At 41.7% G+C, this 21,928-nt stretch overlaps 4 protein-coding genes across 4 annotated transcripts; all 4 read left to right on the forward strand.

Moving 5' to 3' along the window:
* Positions 1-4,647: 4,647 nt before the first annotated feature.
* JR316_0009276 (uncharacterized protein) lies at positions 4,648-4,973 on the forward strand (the record flags this gene model as incomplete). Its single annotated transcript, XM_047894980.1, has 2 exons — positions 4,648-4,687; positions 4,750-4,973. The coding sequence occupies 2 exons, from the start codon at positions 4,648-4,650 to the stop codon at positions 4,971-4,973; spliced, it is 264 nt and encodes an 87-aa protein (XP_047746439.1).
* A 276-nt stretch (positions 4,974-5,249) lies between these two features.
* Positions 5,250-5,886, forward strand: JR316_0009277 (uncharacterized protein; the record flags this gene model as incomplete). The annotated part of the gene is made up of 2 exons (XM_047894981.1): positions 5,250-5,721; positions 5,768-5,886. 2 exons carry the CDS (start codon positions 5,250-5,252, stop codon positions 5,884-5,886), a joined length of 591 nt encoding a protein of 196 aa, XP_047746440.1.
* Positions 5,887-19,419: 13,533 nt separating this feature from the next.
* Positions 19,420-19,749, forward strand: JR316_0009278 (mRNA 3'-end-processing protein RNA14; the record flags this gene model as incomplete). Its single annotated transcript, XM_047894982.1, has 2 exons — positions 19,420-19,593; positions 19,651-19,749. The coding sequence occupies 2 exons, from the start codon at positions 19,420-19,422 to the stop codon at positions 19,747-19,749; spliced, it is 273 nt and encodes a 90-aa protein (XP_047746441.1).
* Positions 19,750-19,813: 64 nt separating this feature from the next.
* JR316_0009279 (mRNA 3'-end-processing protein RNA14) lies at positions 19,814-21,220 on the forward strand (the record flags this gene model as incomplete). Its single annotated transcript, XM_047894983.1, has 7 exons — positions 19,814-20,058; positions 20,127-20,216; positions 20,275-20,423; positions 20,469-20,699; positions 20,765-20,902; positions 20,961-21,102; positions 21,172-21,220. 7 exons carry the CDS (start codon positions 19,814-19,816, stop codon positions 21,218-21,220), a joined length of 1,044 nt encoding a protein of 347 aa, XP_047746442.1.
* Positions 21,221-21,928: the final 708 nt, after the last annotated feature.

Genomic DNA, 21,928 nt, shown 5'->3' on the forward strand with positions numbered 1-21,928 from the left:
TGCGCGACATAAGTCAGCTCAGCAGAGGGGACAGGTCCTAAGGCCGAAGGGCAGGGGGAACCGGTGGCGTGGGTGTGCTTGATGATTGTTGATGTTGAAGGTCAGGACACGTTGGAGGCCATGGGTAAGGCCCCAGACAAACAAATGTCAACATTGCAGTCAGAGGCATTGGCCGTCAGAGGCGGCTGGTAAGGCTCTAGACAAACAAACGTCAACATTGTTGTTCTAACCAAAATATTCTAAGTCCTCTTCTTCCTATAACCCATTACTCCATTCCTTTCTCTTACCCCCTTCCTTAGGCTGACTTATGTTGCCTATTCGTGTTCTCTACATTATGGCTGACTTATGTCACTTTTTGATCACGGTCTGACTTATGTCAACCATGATTATCTTCAACTTACCAGGCTCTCTCAATCTTGGATCCCCGCCTCTTACTTTTTTTCCGCGTCGGACACCCCATTACAAGCCGACAACAATTTTTCAAAGAAGAACCGACCAGACAATCTTTGCTGGAAGGATTACACCGGGTTGGTATTCTTTACTGGTATTCCATTCACGTTTTCTAGCTTATGCTGTCTATGCTAGTCTACTACATTTGATCTTATGAAAGACTTGCAATTCTATTCTATGTCTTGCCAATATCACGGTAAAGTTGTTTACTAAACAATGATAAACAAATAGACCCTTGGTTGATTGCAATCCAGGACGTGGGAAACTATGTTACACTTCTTGATATTAATCTCAACCCCACGCCTTTCATTGTCCTCCCATAACCAGCCCTCCCATTGTCAGTCGTCCCATCTCTATCTCTCTCCAGCAACCTTTGCCAATTTTTTAAACAATGTGAGTGGCATTCAACAATATAACCAGGCTGACTTATGTCGCCACACTACGATCTCAGCTGATTTATGTTGCCAAGGCCATCCCACCAGCTGACTTATGTCGCTGATGTCATTCTACCAGCTGACTTGTGTTGCTGGAGGGGTTCCTACCACTTATATGATAAAATAGGACAAAAAGCCCAAAAACCGTCTATAGTATGCTTATGGCTTTATAATATGATGCAATATGGCAAATGTGCTATCTCTATCATAATGATTTAGGCTTGCTATATCATTATTTTGCCACTAATATATGATGTACATCATTCCAATCTATATCATATTAAATTGCTCTGCTTCTGCATCATAAATTCTATTGCTTCTGCATCATATATTCTGCTGGTTCTATATCATAGATTGCACAGTTTCTGCATCATAAATTCTACTGATTCTTCATCATAAATTTCACTGCTTCTACATCATAAATTCTGCCACTTCTATATCATAAATCTCACTGTTTCTGTATCATAAATTTCACTGCTTTTGCATCATAAAATTCTGCTGGTTCTACATCATAAATTCTGCTGGTTCTATATTATACTTGTTCTGGATTACTTAATTCTATCCATATGTGGATGATTCTGATGTGACATCATTGATCTAATCAGAATTAGGCTTTGGGCCATCATTGATGGACATGACATCAAGCTCAATTAGGGTTCTGGGCCTTTCCCTTTGCCTTGGCCCCTGGCTCTATAAATAGTGCTCATCCTATGCTACTTTTGTGCATTGCTGGCAATGGATTGGGCGCTTTTGGGGGCATTCTGGACCGTTTCTCTTGGTCTTTTTTAGTAGACCTATAGTTTTAAAGTGTCCCATTCCGAATCTGAAATCAGAATTGCAATATCTTTACTCATTATCGTGCAATTAAGCGTACAATGTTTTGGTCAAAAAGTGCACCTTGAATAGCACCTTTCAGGGGTTGTTATGCACCCTTCTGACTATGCCATTATTTTTTATTTATGTTAGGCGGAGTGCATGCCAAGTTTCAACTTAATTAGAGCAGTAGAACCTATTGAACTATAATATGCACCCTACCCCTCCTCCTACCCCTTGTATAAATGCCTTACTGATTAGATAAATTCAGGCCCAGCTAGGGCTGAGTAGGCATCTATTTTAACAATTTTCAGAAGCCATAATGTTGGTTTAACTCTAAGATTTAAGGGTACTACCCCCATCTCCCTCCAGAACTTGTGTATTTTATTATGGGATAGGATGGGCTCTCAAACCATTGAAAAACATGTATATCTACTACTAACAGTACATAGAGTCCAAAATTTACCCTTGAAAGCCCTCTTCAACAAGAAAACATACTGATTAAAGGGGGGGTATGAGGAGAGGTATGGTAGGTTATTGATCAGGCTATATCTCTACAAATACTTTGTCATAAATCATGTTCTTGACGTCTACAGATACCTATAGGTGCCTCCTAAATATCATTCTCAGTTTCTAAAAAGACCCATCCATTAGATGAGATACTGCAGAGAGAATACCATTCTTCATCAAAATGCACAGTATTTTTGCATTTACCATATATAAACATTCAAGATCAGGAAATATAAAAGCAGGATAGTATAGCCTCAAAATGCAGCTTTCCAGAACATCAAGGATGTTGTGCATCGGACAAGTGGTTGTTGAGATATGGAAAGAAAGGTGTTGAAGAACCCATCAGAGACCCGGATGGATATTGGCCTTTATTTATGCTTTGTTTGTGGTCACCTCTTTGGCCTTTCTCTGAGATACATTTTGACATATCTCAGCTCATACTCACCGGAATCCTATGATTCTATATACCACAGATATGTATAATTTAGGCCTACACAGCTGTATAGTTTATGTATTTTATAAGTATTATTTTCCTCATCATATCTTGCATTTTCTCTATTTTTGGACAATAATGCTTATTCTTCTTGTACCATCTTGTGAAGTGTTCTGGTTGTTTAGTACCATGAATATAATATGTTGGGGACTTCAATAGCTAGCTGTGGATGTAAAGTATGTGCATTTTAGTGAAGTATAAGCAGTGATATGGTCATATTATGTTGCACATCAAATACCTACTTATTAGCCTCATAACCAAGGTGTTCTTCTTCATCCAGAATGTTTCAAAGATATGTATTATGTATATGCAACTCCTTAAAGCAGATTTACATACTTATATGTGGTGAAAATGGCCTATCTAGTCCATAATAAAATATGCAAAATATGGGGAGGATGGGGGGTAGTACCCTTAAATCTTAGAGTTAAACCAACATTATGGCTTCTGAAAATTGTTAAAATAGACGCCTACTCAGCCCTAGCTGGGCCTGAATTTATCTAATCAGTAAGGCATTTATACAAGGGGTAGGAGGAGGGGTAGGGTGCATATTATAGTTCAATAGGTTCTACTGCTCCAATTAAATTGAAACTTGGCATGCACTCCGCCTAACATAAAATAAAAAATAATGGCATAGTCAGAAGGGTGCATAACAACCCCTGAAAGGTGCTATTCAAGGTGCACTTTTTGACCAAAACATTGTACGCTTAATTGCACGATAATGAGTAAAGATATTGCAATTCTGATTTCAGATTCGGAATGGGACACTTTAAAACTATAGGTCTACTAAAAAAGACCAAGAGAAACGGTCCAGAATGCCCCCAAAAGCGCCCAATCCATTGCCAGCAATGCACAAAAGTAGCATAGGATGAGCACTATTTATAGAGCCAGGGGCCAAGGCAAAGGGAAAGGCCCAGAACCCTAATTGAGCTTGATGTCATGTCCATCAATGATGGCCCAAAGCCTAATTCTGATTAGATCAATGATGTCACATCAGAATCATCCACATATGGATAGAATTAAGTAATCCAGAACAAGTATAATATAGAACCAGCAGAATTTATGATGTAGAACCAGCAGAATTTTATGATGCAGAAGCAGTAAAATTTATGATACAGAAACAGTGAGATTTATGATATAGAAGTGGCAGAATTTATGATGTAGAAGCAGTGAAATTTATGATGAAGAATCAGTAGAATTTATGATGCAGAAGCTGTGAAATCTATGATATAGAACTAGCAGAATTTATGATGCAGAAGCAGCAGAATTTATGATGCAGAAGCAGCAGAATTCATGATGCAGAAATAGTAGAAGTTATGATATAGCTTTAAAATGTAATGATATAAACTAGAAGAATTATGATACAGCTTGAGGTTAGTATATATTAGGCCACTAATGATGCACATCATTAAACCTTAAGCATACTACAGACGGTTTTAGGCTTTTTGTCCTGTTTTATCATATAAAGTGGTAGGGACTAGTGGTTGCTGAGGGTATCCGCAGCTGACTTATGTCGCTGAGAGTATCTCCCCAAATTTGCCGCAGCTGACTTATGTCACTGAGAGTATTCCCCCGCATTCCCAGCTGACTTATGTTGCTGAGAGTATTTCCCCGCATTCCCAGCTGACTTATGTTGCTGAGGGTGGATCATTTCCAAGCACGCTCTTCAAGACTTTTGTCGGCTGACTTATGTCGCCACATCATATATCCCGCTGGATACATCTTGCTGACTGAGTGATATTGAATGCGAGAAGCCTTGTGGTTGCTGGCGCAGGTTATTTGTATCGTTGTGCTGAATATTTTGTTTTAGATGCCTTCTATGTCAAAATCTACCAACGAGAGCGACAACGTTTAACCAGGTATGTACATTCTTACAATAATGTAGCATTACTCAATCTACAACGTCTAGCAACCTATATTGATGTATATGGGTGAAAGCGCAACACATATATGCATCTTGCGATTCTGGAGCTGCATTGGGGATCTCATCGTATGTTTCCTTCTATTTGAGACACAGTATACTGACATTGCTTTTAGCATTTTCTTCTACAGATGTGCTATCTATTGCTGAATTTGACTGGCTCCCATACAAGATCCCATCCCTTGACCACACATCCTTTAGTGGCGTTGACAAGAACAACAATCCCATCCCTACCAAACATTTTATCATGTCCCCTAACATGCCTGAAATTCCCGATATCAGGCGGAATTCTCATGATGTCACGATACGTGAAGATGGACGTTATGGATACGCCAACTTTACTCTATGCCCCTAGTGGTATTTCCAAGGGACTTACTACCTTCCTTTCATCTGCCAAAAGCCTTATGATTTGAAAGGTGCCCAATACCACATAATATGGTATGACTTGAAGCCTAGCGATTTTGTGGCGGATAATACATCAATTGTTGCTGGTATTGGGTGAATTCGTCCTGCTCTTCTCAACAAGTTTGTAAAGGAGCGCAAAGCACTCACAGAAAAGGCCAATGTGCTTGAAAGCAACCCTTGGTTTACCTTTGGTCAACTCGCAGAGCTTCGGTACAGTATACAATCCATGCTGTTTGCCACCATTGCTCTTCAATGTGCTCCTCAGACTTACCAGATGACTTTGCTCACCATCACTGCTTTTCAACGCCACTTCTTGGAGGCCATCACCTGTTATGACTTTCTGACCAAATTCAAAGACATGAAAATTAATGTCTTGGTAGAACCGGAGGTTGATGCCTCCATCATGGGTTGCATTACAGCATCTGTTGATATTGCTATTGAAATGTACTACAGCAGCATGCCAGTTTGGTTGGTGCAAAGGCCCGAAGAAATCTCCATGAAAACTACAATCATTGGTACACTTGGCTTTTCACCAATTCCAGGAATTATTTTGCAGCACATGGCGGGAGCAAACCCCGTTTTTTCTGGGGATGCTAGTGCTGTTCACAATTGTGCATGCCAGGCTCTCAAGATTGGTAACATTTGTCTTGGTCACAGCTCTTTTATGGCCCACCCTGGAGAATTTGCAAATCCTTCAGGTATTTTTTTTCTTTTCTATTGCCTCTACTTCACTGATTTTTTTAGGGAGCTATTACACGCCATTGTATAGTCAGCCTTTAGGACCTACTTCAAACACCCCTGCTTCCAATGATTGTCCTTTAATTTCAGCTACACCGGTAACATCCACCACTTCTGTCCAGTAGGCGCCGCCTCAAATGTCAACTACCCCTGCAACCTCTGCCCCCTCTGGCCAGCAGGCATCGTCGGGTTCTTGCCTGTCTATGTTTATGCAAAGTATGTATGTCGCCAAAGCACTTTCTGTCAACCAGCACAAATTCTTCTATAAGCCTGTAGAAGAATGTCCAACTGCAAATGCATCATGATTCTCAGTGTTGCAAAATGTGTGAATTGACCCTACACTCATCTTGGACCACCCATTTCTTCATTTCTATTGTGGTTATGTGTTTCTTGACTCCTACCTCTTGGTTAGAAAGGACTTAAATACCAATCGTGGAAAGACGTATCTGCTTGCCTGGCTTTGTGTTTGACCAGCATGGATGGCGCGATTAATGGATGCAACCATTCAACAACCGTATCCTCTTCCGCAATCATGGAAAGACTACTAACCAACACATCGTCAAAAATACTGATTATGCCCTACCGGCAAAAAGATTCCAAAAGACTGAGCGCACAACAGGCAACCCCATTGACCACTTTGGTCTCCATGTCCGTGATTATCACAATGCCTCGCAAATCCAGTGGAGGGGCAATGTCATTGGGTATGCTGGCTCCACAGATCTTGAAGGAATGCACATCAATCCTCAGATTCCAAAAGAAGTCACCTATGATCTTTTTGAACATAACTTTTGCTTTGAACTTCTTGCCTTGGACAGGTCCATCTTTCCTTGTTATACACTCTCTGACCAATTGTCACTTTCCCAAGACACTATGATCACTCAATGTTTTCCAGGTAATGCATTGATTAATGCAGAGTGGCCTGCTTGAAACAAGGGTCTAGGTGCCCATGTCTAGAAGGATTGCATGCGGTATGTTGAGGCTTTCCACAAATTATTAAGGAATTGCCCTGGCTCTGGGGCAGTAGCTTTGAAAAACATGCCTGCATTGATGTCTAACAGTTCTGAAACAAAAGTTCTTGCCGTTGAAAAGGTTGCACAGCCCTTTTATTGCCAGACTTTCTTTATTTTTTTGGTTGTGCAGCTAGTGTTCCCCATCAAAGGCCTTGAGTGCATTTTTGCTTTGGATCTTTCTCTGATGTAGTGAGTTATTTTGTTTTTTTCACATATTATTGCCTAATCTAATTCACAGGTACAAATATATATATCTTCTTTGTTCTCCTTGTACATAGAACACACATATGAAAAAGTGAAACGCAGGATCTTGTGCAATTACCCGCTCGCATTCCATCCAGCAGTCTGAAATAACAAATTTATATAAGGCTGACTGGATGTTGCAATTTTGCGCTGCAATGATTTTCCAAATTTCCATCTCCACTTCACGCAGAACACGGAGGCGACAATTACCAAGCACTTTTGAGGCCTAAAGGAGTGCATTAATCCAAGTTAAACTGGGAGGATGTGGATATACCTACTTTAAGCAGCTGCTCCCGGTCACATTTCTTAGAATACCAAGATTTATTCACAAAAAGAAGGATGGGGAATATGAAAAGGGCAACATGCAGAGGAATTTTTAAATGAGATGGCATGACCTCTGAGAGGAACAATGCAGCATCAGGATGGCCGCTTGCACTAGGGTATGTTGAGCAGATTGTATCAATGAATAGAGGAAAGAAAACTTACTAGAGATTAGCAAGAGTAGCCGTGTCTGTTGGAATGTCTGGTAGAACGTGTTTATTGTCCTTCATACCACGCATTCCTGACAAGATTTGGTAGTGTAGCGAGGCGCAGTACATATTCCCGATTATTTTCCCCACAACACCCTTGAAGTGGTTACGTGCCAGACAGAGTATTAGCGTTGATTCCGAGAGCCCACCCTGGGTGAAAGCGGATGACGGATGGCGTGTCACTGATAGAAGGAGTGGTGCCTACCATTTTTTTGATAAAACAATAGCAAGTGTTAGCACACTCTTTTTATAACTGTTGATGGTTTTATCACAAAGCAAAATAATGAGAAGATTAGCCCATTTCTCATAAGTTTACTTCGCTTTTTCAAAGCCTTTTTCATTAAATAATACAATGCTTTCTCATTATCTTTAGGGCGCTTTTTCATTACCTTTTGATTAGATACCAGCCTGGTTATTTGATAAGATATTTCTACATCTATATATCTTATCTATGCTTGGTCATTTCTGATGCCATGCCATCAAATCAGGAACACTGTGGGTAATTCCAGGCCATGTCTATCAATACATCAAAGCTATTATTAAATAAACTTTTCTCTCCTTGGCCCCTTGGTCTATAAATAGTGCTCATCCTATGCTACTTTTGTGCATTGCTGGCAATGGATTGGGCGCTTTTGGGGGCATTTCTGGACCGTTTCTCTTGGTGTTTTTTGGTAGACCTATAGTTTTAATGTGTCCCAATCCGAATATAAAATCAAAATTGCAATATCTTTGCTCATCATTGTGCAATTAAGCGTACAATGTTTTGGTCAAAAAGCGCACCTTTAATAGCATCCTCCAGGGGTTGGTATGCACCATTTTGACTATGCCATTATTTTTTATTTATAATAAATGGAGTGCATGCCAAGTTTCAGCTCAATTAGAGCAGTGGAACCTATTGAGCTAGCATATGCATCCTACCTCTCCTCCTACCCCTTGTATGAATACATTCCTGATCAGATAAATTCAAGCCCAACTGGTATAATGTAGGCGCCTATTATACCAATTTTTTGAGCCTAAGATATTGATGAAATTCCAAGATTAAAGGGTACTACTCCCCATTCTCTCCAATTTATTATGGGACAGGATGTGCTTCCAGACTATTGATCAAATTGTAGATCTATTACTAAGAGTAAATAGAGCTCAAAACCCACCCTTGAAAACCCTCTGCAGCAAGGAAATATACTGATTAAAGGGGGGTATGAGGAAAGGTATAGTAGGCTATTGATCAGGCTATATCTCTACAAATAGTTCATTATAAAAAATATTCTTGATGTCTACAGATACCTACAAGTTCCTACTAAATATTATTCTCAAGGTGCAAAAAGATCCATCCACTAGATGAGATGCTGCAGAGAGAATACCATTCTTTATCAAAATGCACAGTATTTTCGCATTTACCATATATAAATGTTCATCATCAGATGATATAAAAGCAGGATAGTATAGCCTCAAACTGTAGCTTTTCAGAACATTAAGGATGTTGTGCATTGGATCAGTGGTTGTTGAGATATGGAAAGAAAGGTGTTCAAGAACCCATCAGAGACCCGGATGGATATTGGCCTTTATTTATGCTTTGTTTGTGGTCACCTCTTTGGCCTTTCTCCAAGATACATTTTGACATATCTCAGCTCATACTCATCAGACTACCATGATTCTATATACCACAGATAGGTATCATTTAGGCCTACACAACCGAACCATTTATGTATTTTTTGGATGTTATCTTTTCTGCCATATTTCGCTTTTTGTGTATTTTTCTTGATGGAAGGTATTCCTTGTCTAGCATCTTAGGAACTTGTTGAGGAGCTTTCCATCATTAAGACAACATGTAGCGAACGTAAATACCTACCCATAGAGGTATATTATATGAATAACAGTGCGGTGGCTGCAATGATACACCCATATTATGCATGTTATACAATCTCACTTCAGTTGTCCCACAAATAATCTGTTCCTTACTATGTAAGGTATTCTAAGGGTATGTTTTGTGTTTCTGGTATCTAGTGGAGTAACTGTATTAGTTTCTATCATATGTATATGGCCATCCTATCTCATAATAAAATAAACAAAGTCTGGAGAGGAGGGAGAGTGGTACCCTTCAATCTTGGAATTTCTCCAAGATCTTAGGCTCAAAAAATTGGTATAATAGGCGCCTACATTATACCAGTTGGGCTTGAATTTATCTGATCAGGAATGTATTCATACAAGGGGTAGGAGGAGAGGTAGGATGCATATGCTAGTTCAATAGGTTCTACTGCTCCAATTGAGCTGAAACTTGGCATGCACTCCATTTATTATAAATAAAAAATAATGGCATAGTCAAAATGGTGCATACCAACCCCTGGAGGGTGCTATTAAAGGTGCACTTTTTGACCAAAACATTGTACGCTTAATTGCACAATGATGAGCAAAGATATTGCAATTTTGATTTTATATTCGGATTGGGACACATTAAAACTATAGGTCTACCAAAAAACACTAAGAGAAACGGTCCAGAAATGCCCCCAAAAGCGCCCAATCCATTGCCAGCAATGCACAAAAGTAGCATAGGATGAGCACTATTTATAGACCAAGGGGCTGAGGAGAGAAAAGTTTATTTAATAATAGCTTTGATGGATTGATAGACATGGCCTGGAATTACCCACAGTGTTCCTGCTTTGATGGCATGGCATCAGAAATGACCAAGCATAGATAAGATATATTTATGTAGAAATATCTTATCAAATAACCAGGCTGGTATCTAATCAAAAGGTAATGAAAAAGCGCCCTAAAGATAATGAGAAAGCATGGTATTATCTAATGAAAAAAGCTTTGAAAAAGCGAAGTAAACTTATGAGAAATAGACCAGTCTTCTTATTATTTTGCTTTGTGATAAAACCATCAACAGTTATAAAAAGAGTGTGCTAACACTTGCTATTGTTTTATCAAAAAGATGGTAGGTACCACTCCCCCATTGCTTAACTCAAAGATCAAAGCAATATATTGTGAACTTGTGTTTCTACTGTCAACATGACCTCTGTTACTACCACCGCTGTGCTCTCGGACACACTTCCGTCGTCTATTCTGAAACTTGATGCGACTGGCGTGAACTGGGCAATCTTTTGTGTCCGTTTCCAGGACGCTGTCAAGGCGAAGGGTCTCTGGGACCACTTCAATGGCTTGTTGACATGTCCTGAAGTGTCCGACGTGTCCCCTGCTCCTGTGGTTGCACCTGTGACCGCCCCCAAAAGCGCACCTGCCACCTCTGCTGCGGTACAAACAACACCAAAGCCTACTGCCAAGGACCTTGCTACACAGCAGAAGTGGGACAAGGACGAGTTGTTGGCAAAATATCTGCTCACGCAGAAGATTCCCGACTCTACGTTGATGCACATTCACTCAAAAAGCACCGTCCGCAAGTGCTGGGAGGCCATTGTGGCCGAGTACACGGGGAAAGGTGCATATGCACAAACGGATCTTTGTATCCATTTTCTCGAATCGAAGTGCCTGGACAAGGGCAATGTTTGCGAGTTCCTAGACAACCTGCAAGTGAAACGAGAAGAGTTAGCATTTGTGGGTGTTGACATTGATGAAAAAGATTACCGTTCTGTTATCATTTCATCTCTTCCTATCAACCTTTCCAATTTTGCGTCAAATCAACTTGCTTTGGCCCGTTTGTTTGCCCCAACAAAGACTCTGTCTCCTGACGTCCTTATTTTTCTCATCTCCGAGGAATTCGAGTATCAGAAGATGCAGCGCAGCCAACGCACGGTAAAGTTGAAGAACAATAACAAGGACAAGGCCTTGTCCATGGGTGTTGCGTTGTTGAAAGGCAAACCGGCCAGGAAATTGACTTTGAAACGCAACTCAAAGCCACGCAGCGCCTGTTATAACTGCAGCAAAAAGGGGCATTTCAAGCAAAACTGCCCGAAGCCGCTGAAAGGCAAGAAGTTGAATGACAACTCGGCAGGCAACAAGAAGGCCGGCGACGTACACGCCGTGCTCAAAACAGAGTCTGACAGCGACGGTGTGCATGCTGTGTTCACGGCAACTGTTTTGGAGGCAGACTCTCTGCCGGATCTCCAGTCTGTGTCAAAGACGGATTTGGAGAATGAGGGGGAGGCGGATGATGAAGGCAAGGCCGCGCTGAAGGACGGCAACCAGTTCTCGGAGGTGGGAAGTGATGCGGGTGACTTTGATGACCCCGCATGGGACTCTGATGAGTTCTTCAAGCTGTCAGATGACGTTGAGGAGGATGCACACACTGTGATTGATGAGATCAGTGCAACACTTGAGTCAACAGCTGCAAATCATGCACCTTGTGTGGAGATCTACGACTCTGGGTCCACTCGTCACATCTCGCCGTACCGTGAGGACTTTGATACCCTCACGGAAACCTCTCCTCTATCCCTATGTGCTGCCAATAAGGGTGAATTCTGTGCTATGGGGGTTGGATCAATGACTATTAATGTCCCCAGCGGGGTAGATGTCAACAAACTGACACTTACCAAGGTCCTGTATTCACCTGAGGTCGGGTATACCCTCATTTCCATCAGACGGCTCAACCAGAATGGCTTTTCAGCCACGTTCGGCAATGGCAAATGCACCATTACCGGCCCCGAGGGCGAGCGCGTGGGCAGCATCCCCATCAACTCAAAGGGGATGTATCATGTGGCACATGAAGCTGACACTGCTAATGCTGTGGTCAAGCAGATCATGCTCGACCAGTTCCACTGTCAAATGGGCCATATCACGCCCGAAATGGCGAAGTGCCTTGTCAAAAAGGACTTTGTGACTGGTGTTCGTCTTGCCACAGCCTCAAATAACGAGGCCTTCTTTTGCAAATCGTGCATCTATGCAAAAGTGACGCGGCGGCCAGTGGCAAAGGAGCAAGGTGGTGAGCAAGCGGCGGCGTTTGGTGACGAGATCCATTTGGATCTGTGGGGACCTGCACCGGTAAAAACGAAGGGTGGTAAGCGCTACTACGTCACGTTTACAGATGACGCTACGTGACTCACCCGATTGTACCTGCTCCGTCTCAAATCCGACACCTTTGAGGCCTATTGCGAGTACGAGGCATGGCGCAAAACACAGTTTGGTATTCGCATCAGACTGGTGTGTGCCACTTATATCCTACAGTGTGGTGAGTGCCTACATGGCAATGTGCATTTTCACCACGTTTTAATGATATGAAATCATGGATTATTGCTGTAAGTTATAGCTAAATGGTATATCTTTCAATACTGTAACACAGCTAAGTAATTGCAAATCATTAAAAGGCTTGTAATCTACAGTAATTTGTCAATAAGATATCATAAAGTTGCTTGTAAGCTACCACATTCTGGAATCAGATCATTAAGATCATTGTAAATTACAGAAGAGTAGTAAATATTATATGATATCATTACTTGTAAGCTACCATACCCTGAAGCAAAATCATTAGGGTCACTTTAGTCTATAGAAATGCAATAAATGCTAGATCATATCATTCCTTGTAGGTTACCACATGATGGAATGAGATTATTCATTCCTTTCTGATTAGATATAAGCATGTATCTTATCTGTGCTTGGTCATTTGTGATATGATGCCATCAATTCAGGAACCCTGGCTAAGTCTGGATCCTGCCATCAGCTCTATCAAAACTATTATTAAATAGACATTCTGATCTCGGCCCCTGGGTCTATAATAATGCTCATCCTATGCTACTTTTGTGCATTGCTGGCAATGCATTGGGCGCTTTTGGGGGCATTTCTGGACCATTTCTCTTGGTGTTTTTTGGTAGACCTATAATTTTAAGGTGTACCAATTCGAATCTGAAATCAGAATTGCAATATCTTTACTCATTATTGTGCAATTAAGCGTACGAGGTTTTGGTCAAAAGGCGCACCTTGAATAGCACCCTCCAGGGGTTGGTATGCACCCTTCTGACTATGTCATTATTTTTTATTTATATTAGATAGAGTACTTGCCAAGTTTCAGCTTAATTGGAGCAGTGGAATCTATTGAACTAGAATGTGCACCCTACCTCTCCTCCTACCCCTTGTATAAATGCCTTTCTGATTAGATAAATTTAGGCCCAACTGGGGCTGGGTAGGCGCCCATTATACCAATTTTTAGAGCCCAAAATATTGGTGTAACTTCAAGATTTAAGGGTACTACCCCCCACTCCCTCCAGAACTTGTGTATTTTATTATGGCATAGAATGGCTATTCCCAGCACATATAGATATGTAAATCTGCTCCATATAGTACCACAGACATAATACATATCTTTGAAACATTCAGGATGAAGGGGAACACCTTGGTTATGAGGCTAATAAGAAGGTAAAAGGCCAAAGAGGTGACCACAAGCAAAGCATAAATAAAGGCCAATATCCTTCCGGGTCTCTAATGGGTTCTTCAACACCTTTCTTTCCATATCTCAACAATCACTGGTCCGATGCACAACATCCTTGATGTTCTGAAAAGCTACATTTTGGGGCTATACTAACCTGCTTTTATATTTCCTGATCTTGAATGTTTATATATGGTAAATGCAAAAATACTATGCATTTTGATGAAGAATAGTATTCTCTCTGCAGTGTCTCATCTAATGAATGGGTCTTTTTAGAAACTGAGAATGATATTTAGGAGGCACCTATAGATATCTGTAGACGTCAAGAACATGATTTATGACAAAGTATTTGTAGAGATATGGCCTGATCAATAACCTACCATACCTCTCCTCATACCCCCCCTTTAATCAGTATGTTATCTTGTTGAAGAGGGCTTTCAAGGGTAAATTTTGGACTCTATGTATTGTTAGTAGTAGATATACATGTTTTTCAATGGTTTGAGAGCCCATCCTATCCCATAATAAAATACACAAGTTCTGGAGGGAGATGAGGGTAGTACCCTTAAATCTTGGAATTTAATCAAGATTATGGGCTCTAAAAATTTTTAAAATGAGCGCCTACTCAGCCCTAGCTGGGCCCAAATATATCAGATCAGGAAGACATTTATACAAGGGGTAGGAGGAGGAGTAGGGTACACATTCCAGTTCAATAGGTTCCACTGCTCCAATTAAGCTGAACCTTGGCAGGCACTCTGCCTAACATAAATAAAAATAATGGCATAGTCAAAAGGGTGCATACCAACCCCTGGAGGGTGATATTCAAGGTGCGCTTTTTGACCAAAACATTGTATGCTTAATTGTACAATAATGAGTAAAGATATTGCAATTCTAATTTCAGATTCGGATTGGGACATTTTAAAACTATAGGTCTACTAAAAAAAACCAAGAGAAACAGTCCAGAAATGCCCCCAAAAGCGCCCAATCTATTGCCAGCAATGCACAAAAGTAGCATAGGATGAGTGTTATTTATAGAGCCAGCAGCTAAGAGAAGAGGCAGGAACAGGGCCCTGATGTAATGGCTGTCAGCCCTAATTCTAATATATTTAGTCCGAGTTCCACGGCTTGCGCTCGTTCATATTTGCCAGAAAAATATCTATCAGTAATTATGTTTCCTGTTCATTTTTGACATATTTGCCTGGAATATAGACTTTGGGGTTGCCTAATCAGGGAACCCCAAAGTCTATATACCTCAAAAATATGTTGAAAATGAACAGGAAACATAACTACCGATAGATATTTTGCTGGCAAATATGTATGAGCACCAGCAGTGTTCCTGGGCCAAAAATAGTGCTAGATTCTTGCCTAATTATAGATAAGATTAATTACACCAGTTAAATGAAATAAATTTATAATAAAAGTGCACCACAATGAAATCAATTAATACTAATGAAAGCACCATAATGAAATCAATTTTTAATGAAAGCGCACAGAAATGAATTCAATTAACACTAATGAAAGCACACCACAATGAAATAAATAAATTCTAATGAAAGCGCACCACAATGAAATGAGTTAGTGATTTAATAAAATGAAATAAGCTCTACTAGCAATGAAACAGATGAGGTTAAGAAACCGCCAGGTGTGTGTAATGAAATGAAACAGTACTACTGCAGGCACTCTATTGAAATAGTAAGGTAACTTAATGAAATGGTTTCAAAGATGTAAGGTAAGATAACAAATTCCTGTGTAACTAGTTACCTTAAATGTATGATACCAAGTGGAAGCTACTAGTGGAAATCATTTGCGATTGCGCTGCGCTGCGCATCGCATTTTCCTATCCCAATGCTCATATATCGACTCCATCATATGTTGATATAGCCTTCAAGACCTCAAGCCCGTCTCGCTTCCCATGGATCCAAACGCCCAACTCACATCTGCTCAATCCCCGACCACCACAGCTCAGTTTGCGAAAATGCACGACATCCCGTATCACGAAGCCGTTGGATCGCTAATGTACGCGTCGCTTGGTACGCGTCCCGACATTGCGTATGCCGTTCAAACCGTCTCATGCTTCTCGACAAACGCCGGCGAGGCTCATTGGGAAGCCGTCAAACAAATCTTTTGCTACTTGAAGGGCACAAAGGATCTCTGGCTGTCATATGGAGGACAACAGAGGGAATTAGCAGGGTATGCAGATGCAGATGGGAGCATGGCCAAGGATCGGCATGCTATCAGCGAGTATGCTTTCATTTTACATGGTGGCGCAATCTCCTGGTTGGCGAAGCGACCGGAGATCATTTTGCTTTCGACAACCAAATTGGAATACGTCACAATCACTCACGCTGAAAAGGAAGGTCTCTGGCTGCAATCCCTCCTCAAGGATCTCTTCCCATCGACTCTCAACACCACTGTCTTGTTTTCCGATAACCAATCCGCCATTGCGCTCACAAAAGATCATCAATATCACGCTCGCACAAAACATATCAACATACGCTTCCATTTCATTTGCTGGTTTGTTGAAAACGGTTTGATTTGCCTTGTTTATTGCCCAACCGACAACATGGTCGCCGACGCACTCACGAAGGTGCTTCCGTTGCCCAAAGTCAAGCATTTTGCGGCCGAGCTAGGGCTTGTATCCGTTTGAGGAGGAGTGTGAAATATTTGATACGCAAACACATCGAGCACTTGGCGCATGTACAATAGCCCTGCCCAGGGTATCCACAAACCGCCACAAGTATGTACAATTTATGTATTATTTGTATTCTATCTTTTGTTCTGTTCAATCTCGGGCGCTCTCGCCACTATTCCATTTATCTTGCTTAGTAGTTCTACTACAAATATTCCCCTTGTTTGATATTCCTTATTGTGTATGTACATAGCAATACGCACATATAAAATGCATATCTTTGTTCACTCAAACCTCAGTCGTTCTGCTCAAACACGACTGAGGTGAGATTCTCTTATTTGTTTCTTGTTTACTTCTTACTTACTTTGTATAAGTTTGTACTAGGTATTTACACAATATACAGTCATTCTGCTTGAACACGACTGAGTTCGTACTAGATTTCTTACATATCGTACTAACGTGTCTGTTCTCATTAGGCATTTGTCTATGCGTCAACCTTCTGGGGAAGACTGAAGACAATGATCAGACCCCTGGTCAAAAATGCATATGGCCTCGAAGTCCCGTCGGAGGTCATTGCCGCAAATCCCAATATGTTTGAAAATCAGATGGGGGAGATTGAATATATTAAGGACAGGGTAGCATATTGGCTATTCAATAGTAAATACTACCGGAGTGTTGCCAAAACCTGAGTGAGTTTGCCGTCCATTTTACCTGGCTTACCACTCATTGATTTGTTTCCAGTATCACAATGTCCCATTTGGACATCCTTTTGTGAAGAAAATCTGTCTGGACTTCTTCTACCATCCTACAAAAGGGGTTGCAGTCCCCATCAAAGGTCTAGAGACAAAGATGGATTTCTTCAAGACATCGCTTCCCCCACAAAGCATTTGCGCTTATGGCCAGTTGTGTAGTTCTGATTTCTCTCCTGCTATTGGCACTGCCTTGCTAACAAGCATTTTGCTGTAGATTCACAACTGTCTTGAGGAGTGGAGGGATGGGATTGACCCTGCAAGAGGTGGTCCATGTTTGGGTATTGAATTCAAGGGAGAGGAGTACTCCCTGAGGTATGATGCCTGCATGTTGGTTGCAGTAGAGGCAGAGAAGGATACCTTGAACCAAGGTTCTTGCTTGGCTCGCTTATGTAAGGAAGTGGCTGAGGAAGGATGGTGTGTATCTTTTTTTATTCATTTCTTTCTTTGCATCATTTAGATCTCCATAATCAGTGCTATCATGAGGCCTACAAAGAACCCCCCCAACCCTTATAGGATGACTCTCCATTCTATTCCACAGGAGGAACTAGATTACGGTCCAGAAGGGTAGTTGGGTGAATAAGCAGGATAGCTGCCGGGTGTGGATTAGAAGATACCATATTTAGATTGTCACGTATTAATAGTTATGCATCTACTAATAGAAACATGTTTGGTCCGATCCAAACATAGATTATCTATTTTTAAAATTGCCCATTTTAGTCAAAAATGGTTTGGTTTTCAGTGTGATATTGGCACTTGCAGGAATAGCCACATAATACTATACAAATGAAAGTGGATACTATATATGCCTTTGTACCTATTTGCAGTGTGTTATGATGTGCTACAAATCTGTGGTAGCATGCTACAATTTGTATGTCAATTGTATACAGAGGAGTATGGACCATGGTAAGCATGCTACACGCCGCTACACAGCACTTGCGTTATAATATAGATCATTACAGAGTACCATGTCACATTGGTACCAAGCTACAGGTACATCAGTGTGTGTTACCCAAATGGGACCGTTACTATGGGCACTACAGAATTACGTATCACTATGAATCATTACCTACTTGGCCCCGGTATTGCTGATGTAGCAGAATATATATTTCGAAGGACATTAGAATATAATAAACCTTTATGTCATAAACTTGAGCACTTTGCTCACTTGGGCTTTTAAGTTCAGAGTGACGCTTGGATTGGGGAGTCAGCTTGGCTCCACTTTGCCTCACCAACCTGCCAGTTGAGCTTATACTCTGGGTGGTATAGCAGGTTGGATTGGGCTTAGTCTCGCCTCAATCATTCTGTTAAATACCAGTTGCTCTGGACTTACCCAGTCTTCTTCTTTTCAGATACTACTGAAAGTTTGGATCTTGAAATTGGGCTCTACCATGCCCAAAACTCAACGAGCATTGTTTCCCATCCCGGACAATGCTTTTGGTGTGTTTGTACTTCAGATGAATCGTGTCGGATGCGTCTGGCGTCACGTGACTTACCATGCCAATCACACGCGAGATCCTCTCTGAAGGAGCCATGGGCAAGCCCAAGGCACCACAGGTATTCTGTGAATCACGATTTACCTGAACTCATTCACTTGGACATAGAAATCTAGGCTTGTACTACCAGCGGGTGTGTTTGATACCCCGCTTTCCTGCTTCCAATACAAAAAGCCGTTTAGCTTATCTTCACAAGTGGGTGGCTGTGTAAGGAAATAACCAGGTTTGCGATTCGCGTCGGAGTTTCAAAATTCACAAGACTTCTGCTAAGAACTCCTCATGTACCCAATCATTGCGAACCCATCACCCCCGAGTGAATACAACCTGTTGATTGCACAACTCATGAAGAACCCCCACTATCCCAATGGGTGGAGACAGTTGATAAATCTAGCAGAACTGTCAAAGGACCTAGAGAAGATCAGTAAATTGTATCAACTGTTCCTCAGTCACTATCCAAATATGTAATGTATGTTTCTGCGGCTTGGTCCTGCTGGGTTATCTTTTCTTGACCAAATCTGTATATACTCAGGCTTCAGCCCAGATAGCGTACATAAAACATTATGTCAACCGTGATATGTTAGACAGCACAGAAGCCTTGTTCAAAGAATATCTTGTTTGGTTACCGTGCATAGAGCTCTGGGTCTACTACTTAAACTATGTATGTGCGGTAGGTCAACTGGGAAACTCTGTCATGGTTTTGCTCTATAACGCGGAGGATACATATTTTCTCAGCAAACAAAATACAGAGCTGGCCCAATGGGATACCGTCCGGATGTTGTTTGAGTTTGCTCTGAAGCATGTTGGTGAGGATAAAGAGAGTGGTGTAATATGGGGGGAGTACATCAAGTTTCTGCAGTCTGGAGGGGTGCGTCATGTTCTGGCTCTATTAACAGCTACAGTATTTGGTAAATTTTGTCTGCAGGCAATAATGACCTTGGACCAACAACAGAAGACCAACTGCCTGCGGAAGGTATTGCACCGCACCGTTCAAATACCCCTGGACAATGTTGAAAGCCTATAGCGCAAACTCGAGATGTTTGAGAATGGCCTGAATAAAATTACAGCCAGAACTCTTACCAGCGCACATGCATGCTCAGACTGTCCTGCGGCAAATTATCAACTACACTGGACCCTTGTTTGCAAATGAGAAGGACTCATTATTCCTGCCATCTCTCCCAAGGTTTGACCCATTGGACCGCGCACTTGTTGGAAAATGGAAAGCCTACATCAAATGGGAAGAGAGCAACCCGTTAAAGCTTGACAACAAGGATAAATCCAGGCTAATTTCACGCATTCAGGGTGTTTATCAAAAGGCTGTAATCCGCATGCGGTATTATACCAAGATATGGCAAGAATAACATACCACACAGTTCCATAAATGTGCTAACATGTTGCCAGGTTCATGGCCTACACATGGACAAACAGTATAGGCAAGAACAACAAGGCACTTTTGATTCTGAAAGCTGGCCTGGATGCCAATCCCTCAAGGTACGTTCTATACTTACACCACTTTGATAAATCTGTGCCAAAATTCTCTTTTCCATAGTTTTCTCCTCAACTTTGCCTATGCTGAGGCCCTAGAAATCAACAAAGACCACGCAGAGGTGCATGCCACATATGAGAAATTCCTCGGTATTCTTCGTGCCAACCTTGACAGACTAAAAAAAACTTCAAAACCTGATGCCACCGCGAGCGGTTCTTAGCGCAACAGCACAAAAGCCCCATCATCGGTTGTGCTAGCCATCATTTCTGAACCTCGCTCAAATGTCCCGTTGGTCAGTTTACAAGAATTGCAGGAGGACAAAATGCCAAAAACCACTGAATTGGAAAAGCACCGCACCGAATATGGGTTAGCATGGATTATGTATATGTGTTTTGGAATGAGAGCGGAAGATGTGAAGGCCTTTCAAACAATATTTGGGAAGGCGAGGCGTGATCTTTGGTTGTCTTGGGAGATCTATGAGGCTGCGGGTACGATGTGTTTACTTGATACTACAACTAATAAATGCGGTGCTGACTTGATTTTTTCTCTTTAGTGTTGACTGAATATCACTGTTCTGATGATAAAGGTGTGGCCAGCCGGATCTTTGAGAAGGGCATGGAATCCTTCGGCAACGAGATTGACTTCGTGCTACGATATTTAGGCTTCCTGATTTCTATTAATGATAAGAATAGTGAGTTGTGATTTGATTGATTGGACAACCAAGACTGAATTATGATATTATTTTTCAGACGCCCGAGCACTCTTTGAACGTGTTATCACCACTTTTGAACCAAACCGTGCTCGCCCACTATGGGAACAATGGGCTTGGTATGAGTATCAATATGGAGATCTGGAGGCAGCTCTAAAGTTGGAAAAGAGGATGGCAGTAGTGTATATGTCTGGTGTGTTTCTATTACTACAACGTTCTATTCTTCTCATTTCAAAGTATCTTAATATTAGACCCTCCAATCAAATGATTGGCCCAACAGCATATCTACCTGAACACTGATGTGATTGCTGACCAAGACCTTGGGTTTGTCCTTGCCAGCCAAGCAGCGGCGTCTGCGGCATCTATGTCTTTCAACCGTGTGGAGGCTTCTTAGCACTCCATCTTCCTATCCACCAACTCCCAGAACAACTTACAGGCCTACCGCAATAAAAGGCCGTTCTCACCTGACTACCACACCAAGCGCCCAAGCAATTACAGCGCGACACACAAGCACAGTCGGCCATTGTCACCTCCACGAGCTCGGCAAGATCAAGAACATGATCAGGAACGGCGGGACAGTGAACAATGGGATGGTGCTCCGTCAAGAAGAAGGTCCTCACCTCCCCTGCCAAATTGTGACAGGGACGACCACCCACCTCCACCACCGCGCCATTGGTTTGACAATAAATGCCAAGTCACTTTGCCTGTGATTGTCCCTTGGTTCATTGAAAAATTACCCATGGCGTCCTCATTTGACAGTGCGTCTAATGTTTTATATCATGTTCTTTTTGTTTAGTGGCTTGCTCAATGTTGACATGAGTGTTTCGTAGGACCTGTATTTAGAACTGACGATTTGATGAACCTGTTCCGGACTGTTGTCATACCCAGCACCTCTTTCCTGCCTAAATATCCTCATAGAACTCACGGATGTCCGCCCACACGCAGCGTCAAGGTGGATTCCTACAAGTCTCATGCATAGGTGAAGACACACAAGTTGTTGTGTGGGCC

The sequence above is a fragment of the Psilocybe cubensis genome, chromosome 8 (genome assembly GCF_017499595.1).
Source record: "Psilocybe cubensis strain MGC-MH-2018 chromosome 8, whole genome shotgun sequence".
NCBI classification, from domain to species: Eukaryota; Fungi; Basidiomycota; class Agaricomycetes; order Agaricales; family Agrocybaceae; genus Psilocybe; species Psilocybe cubensis.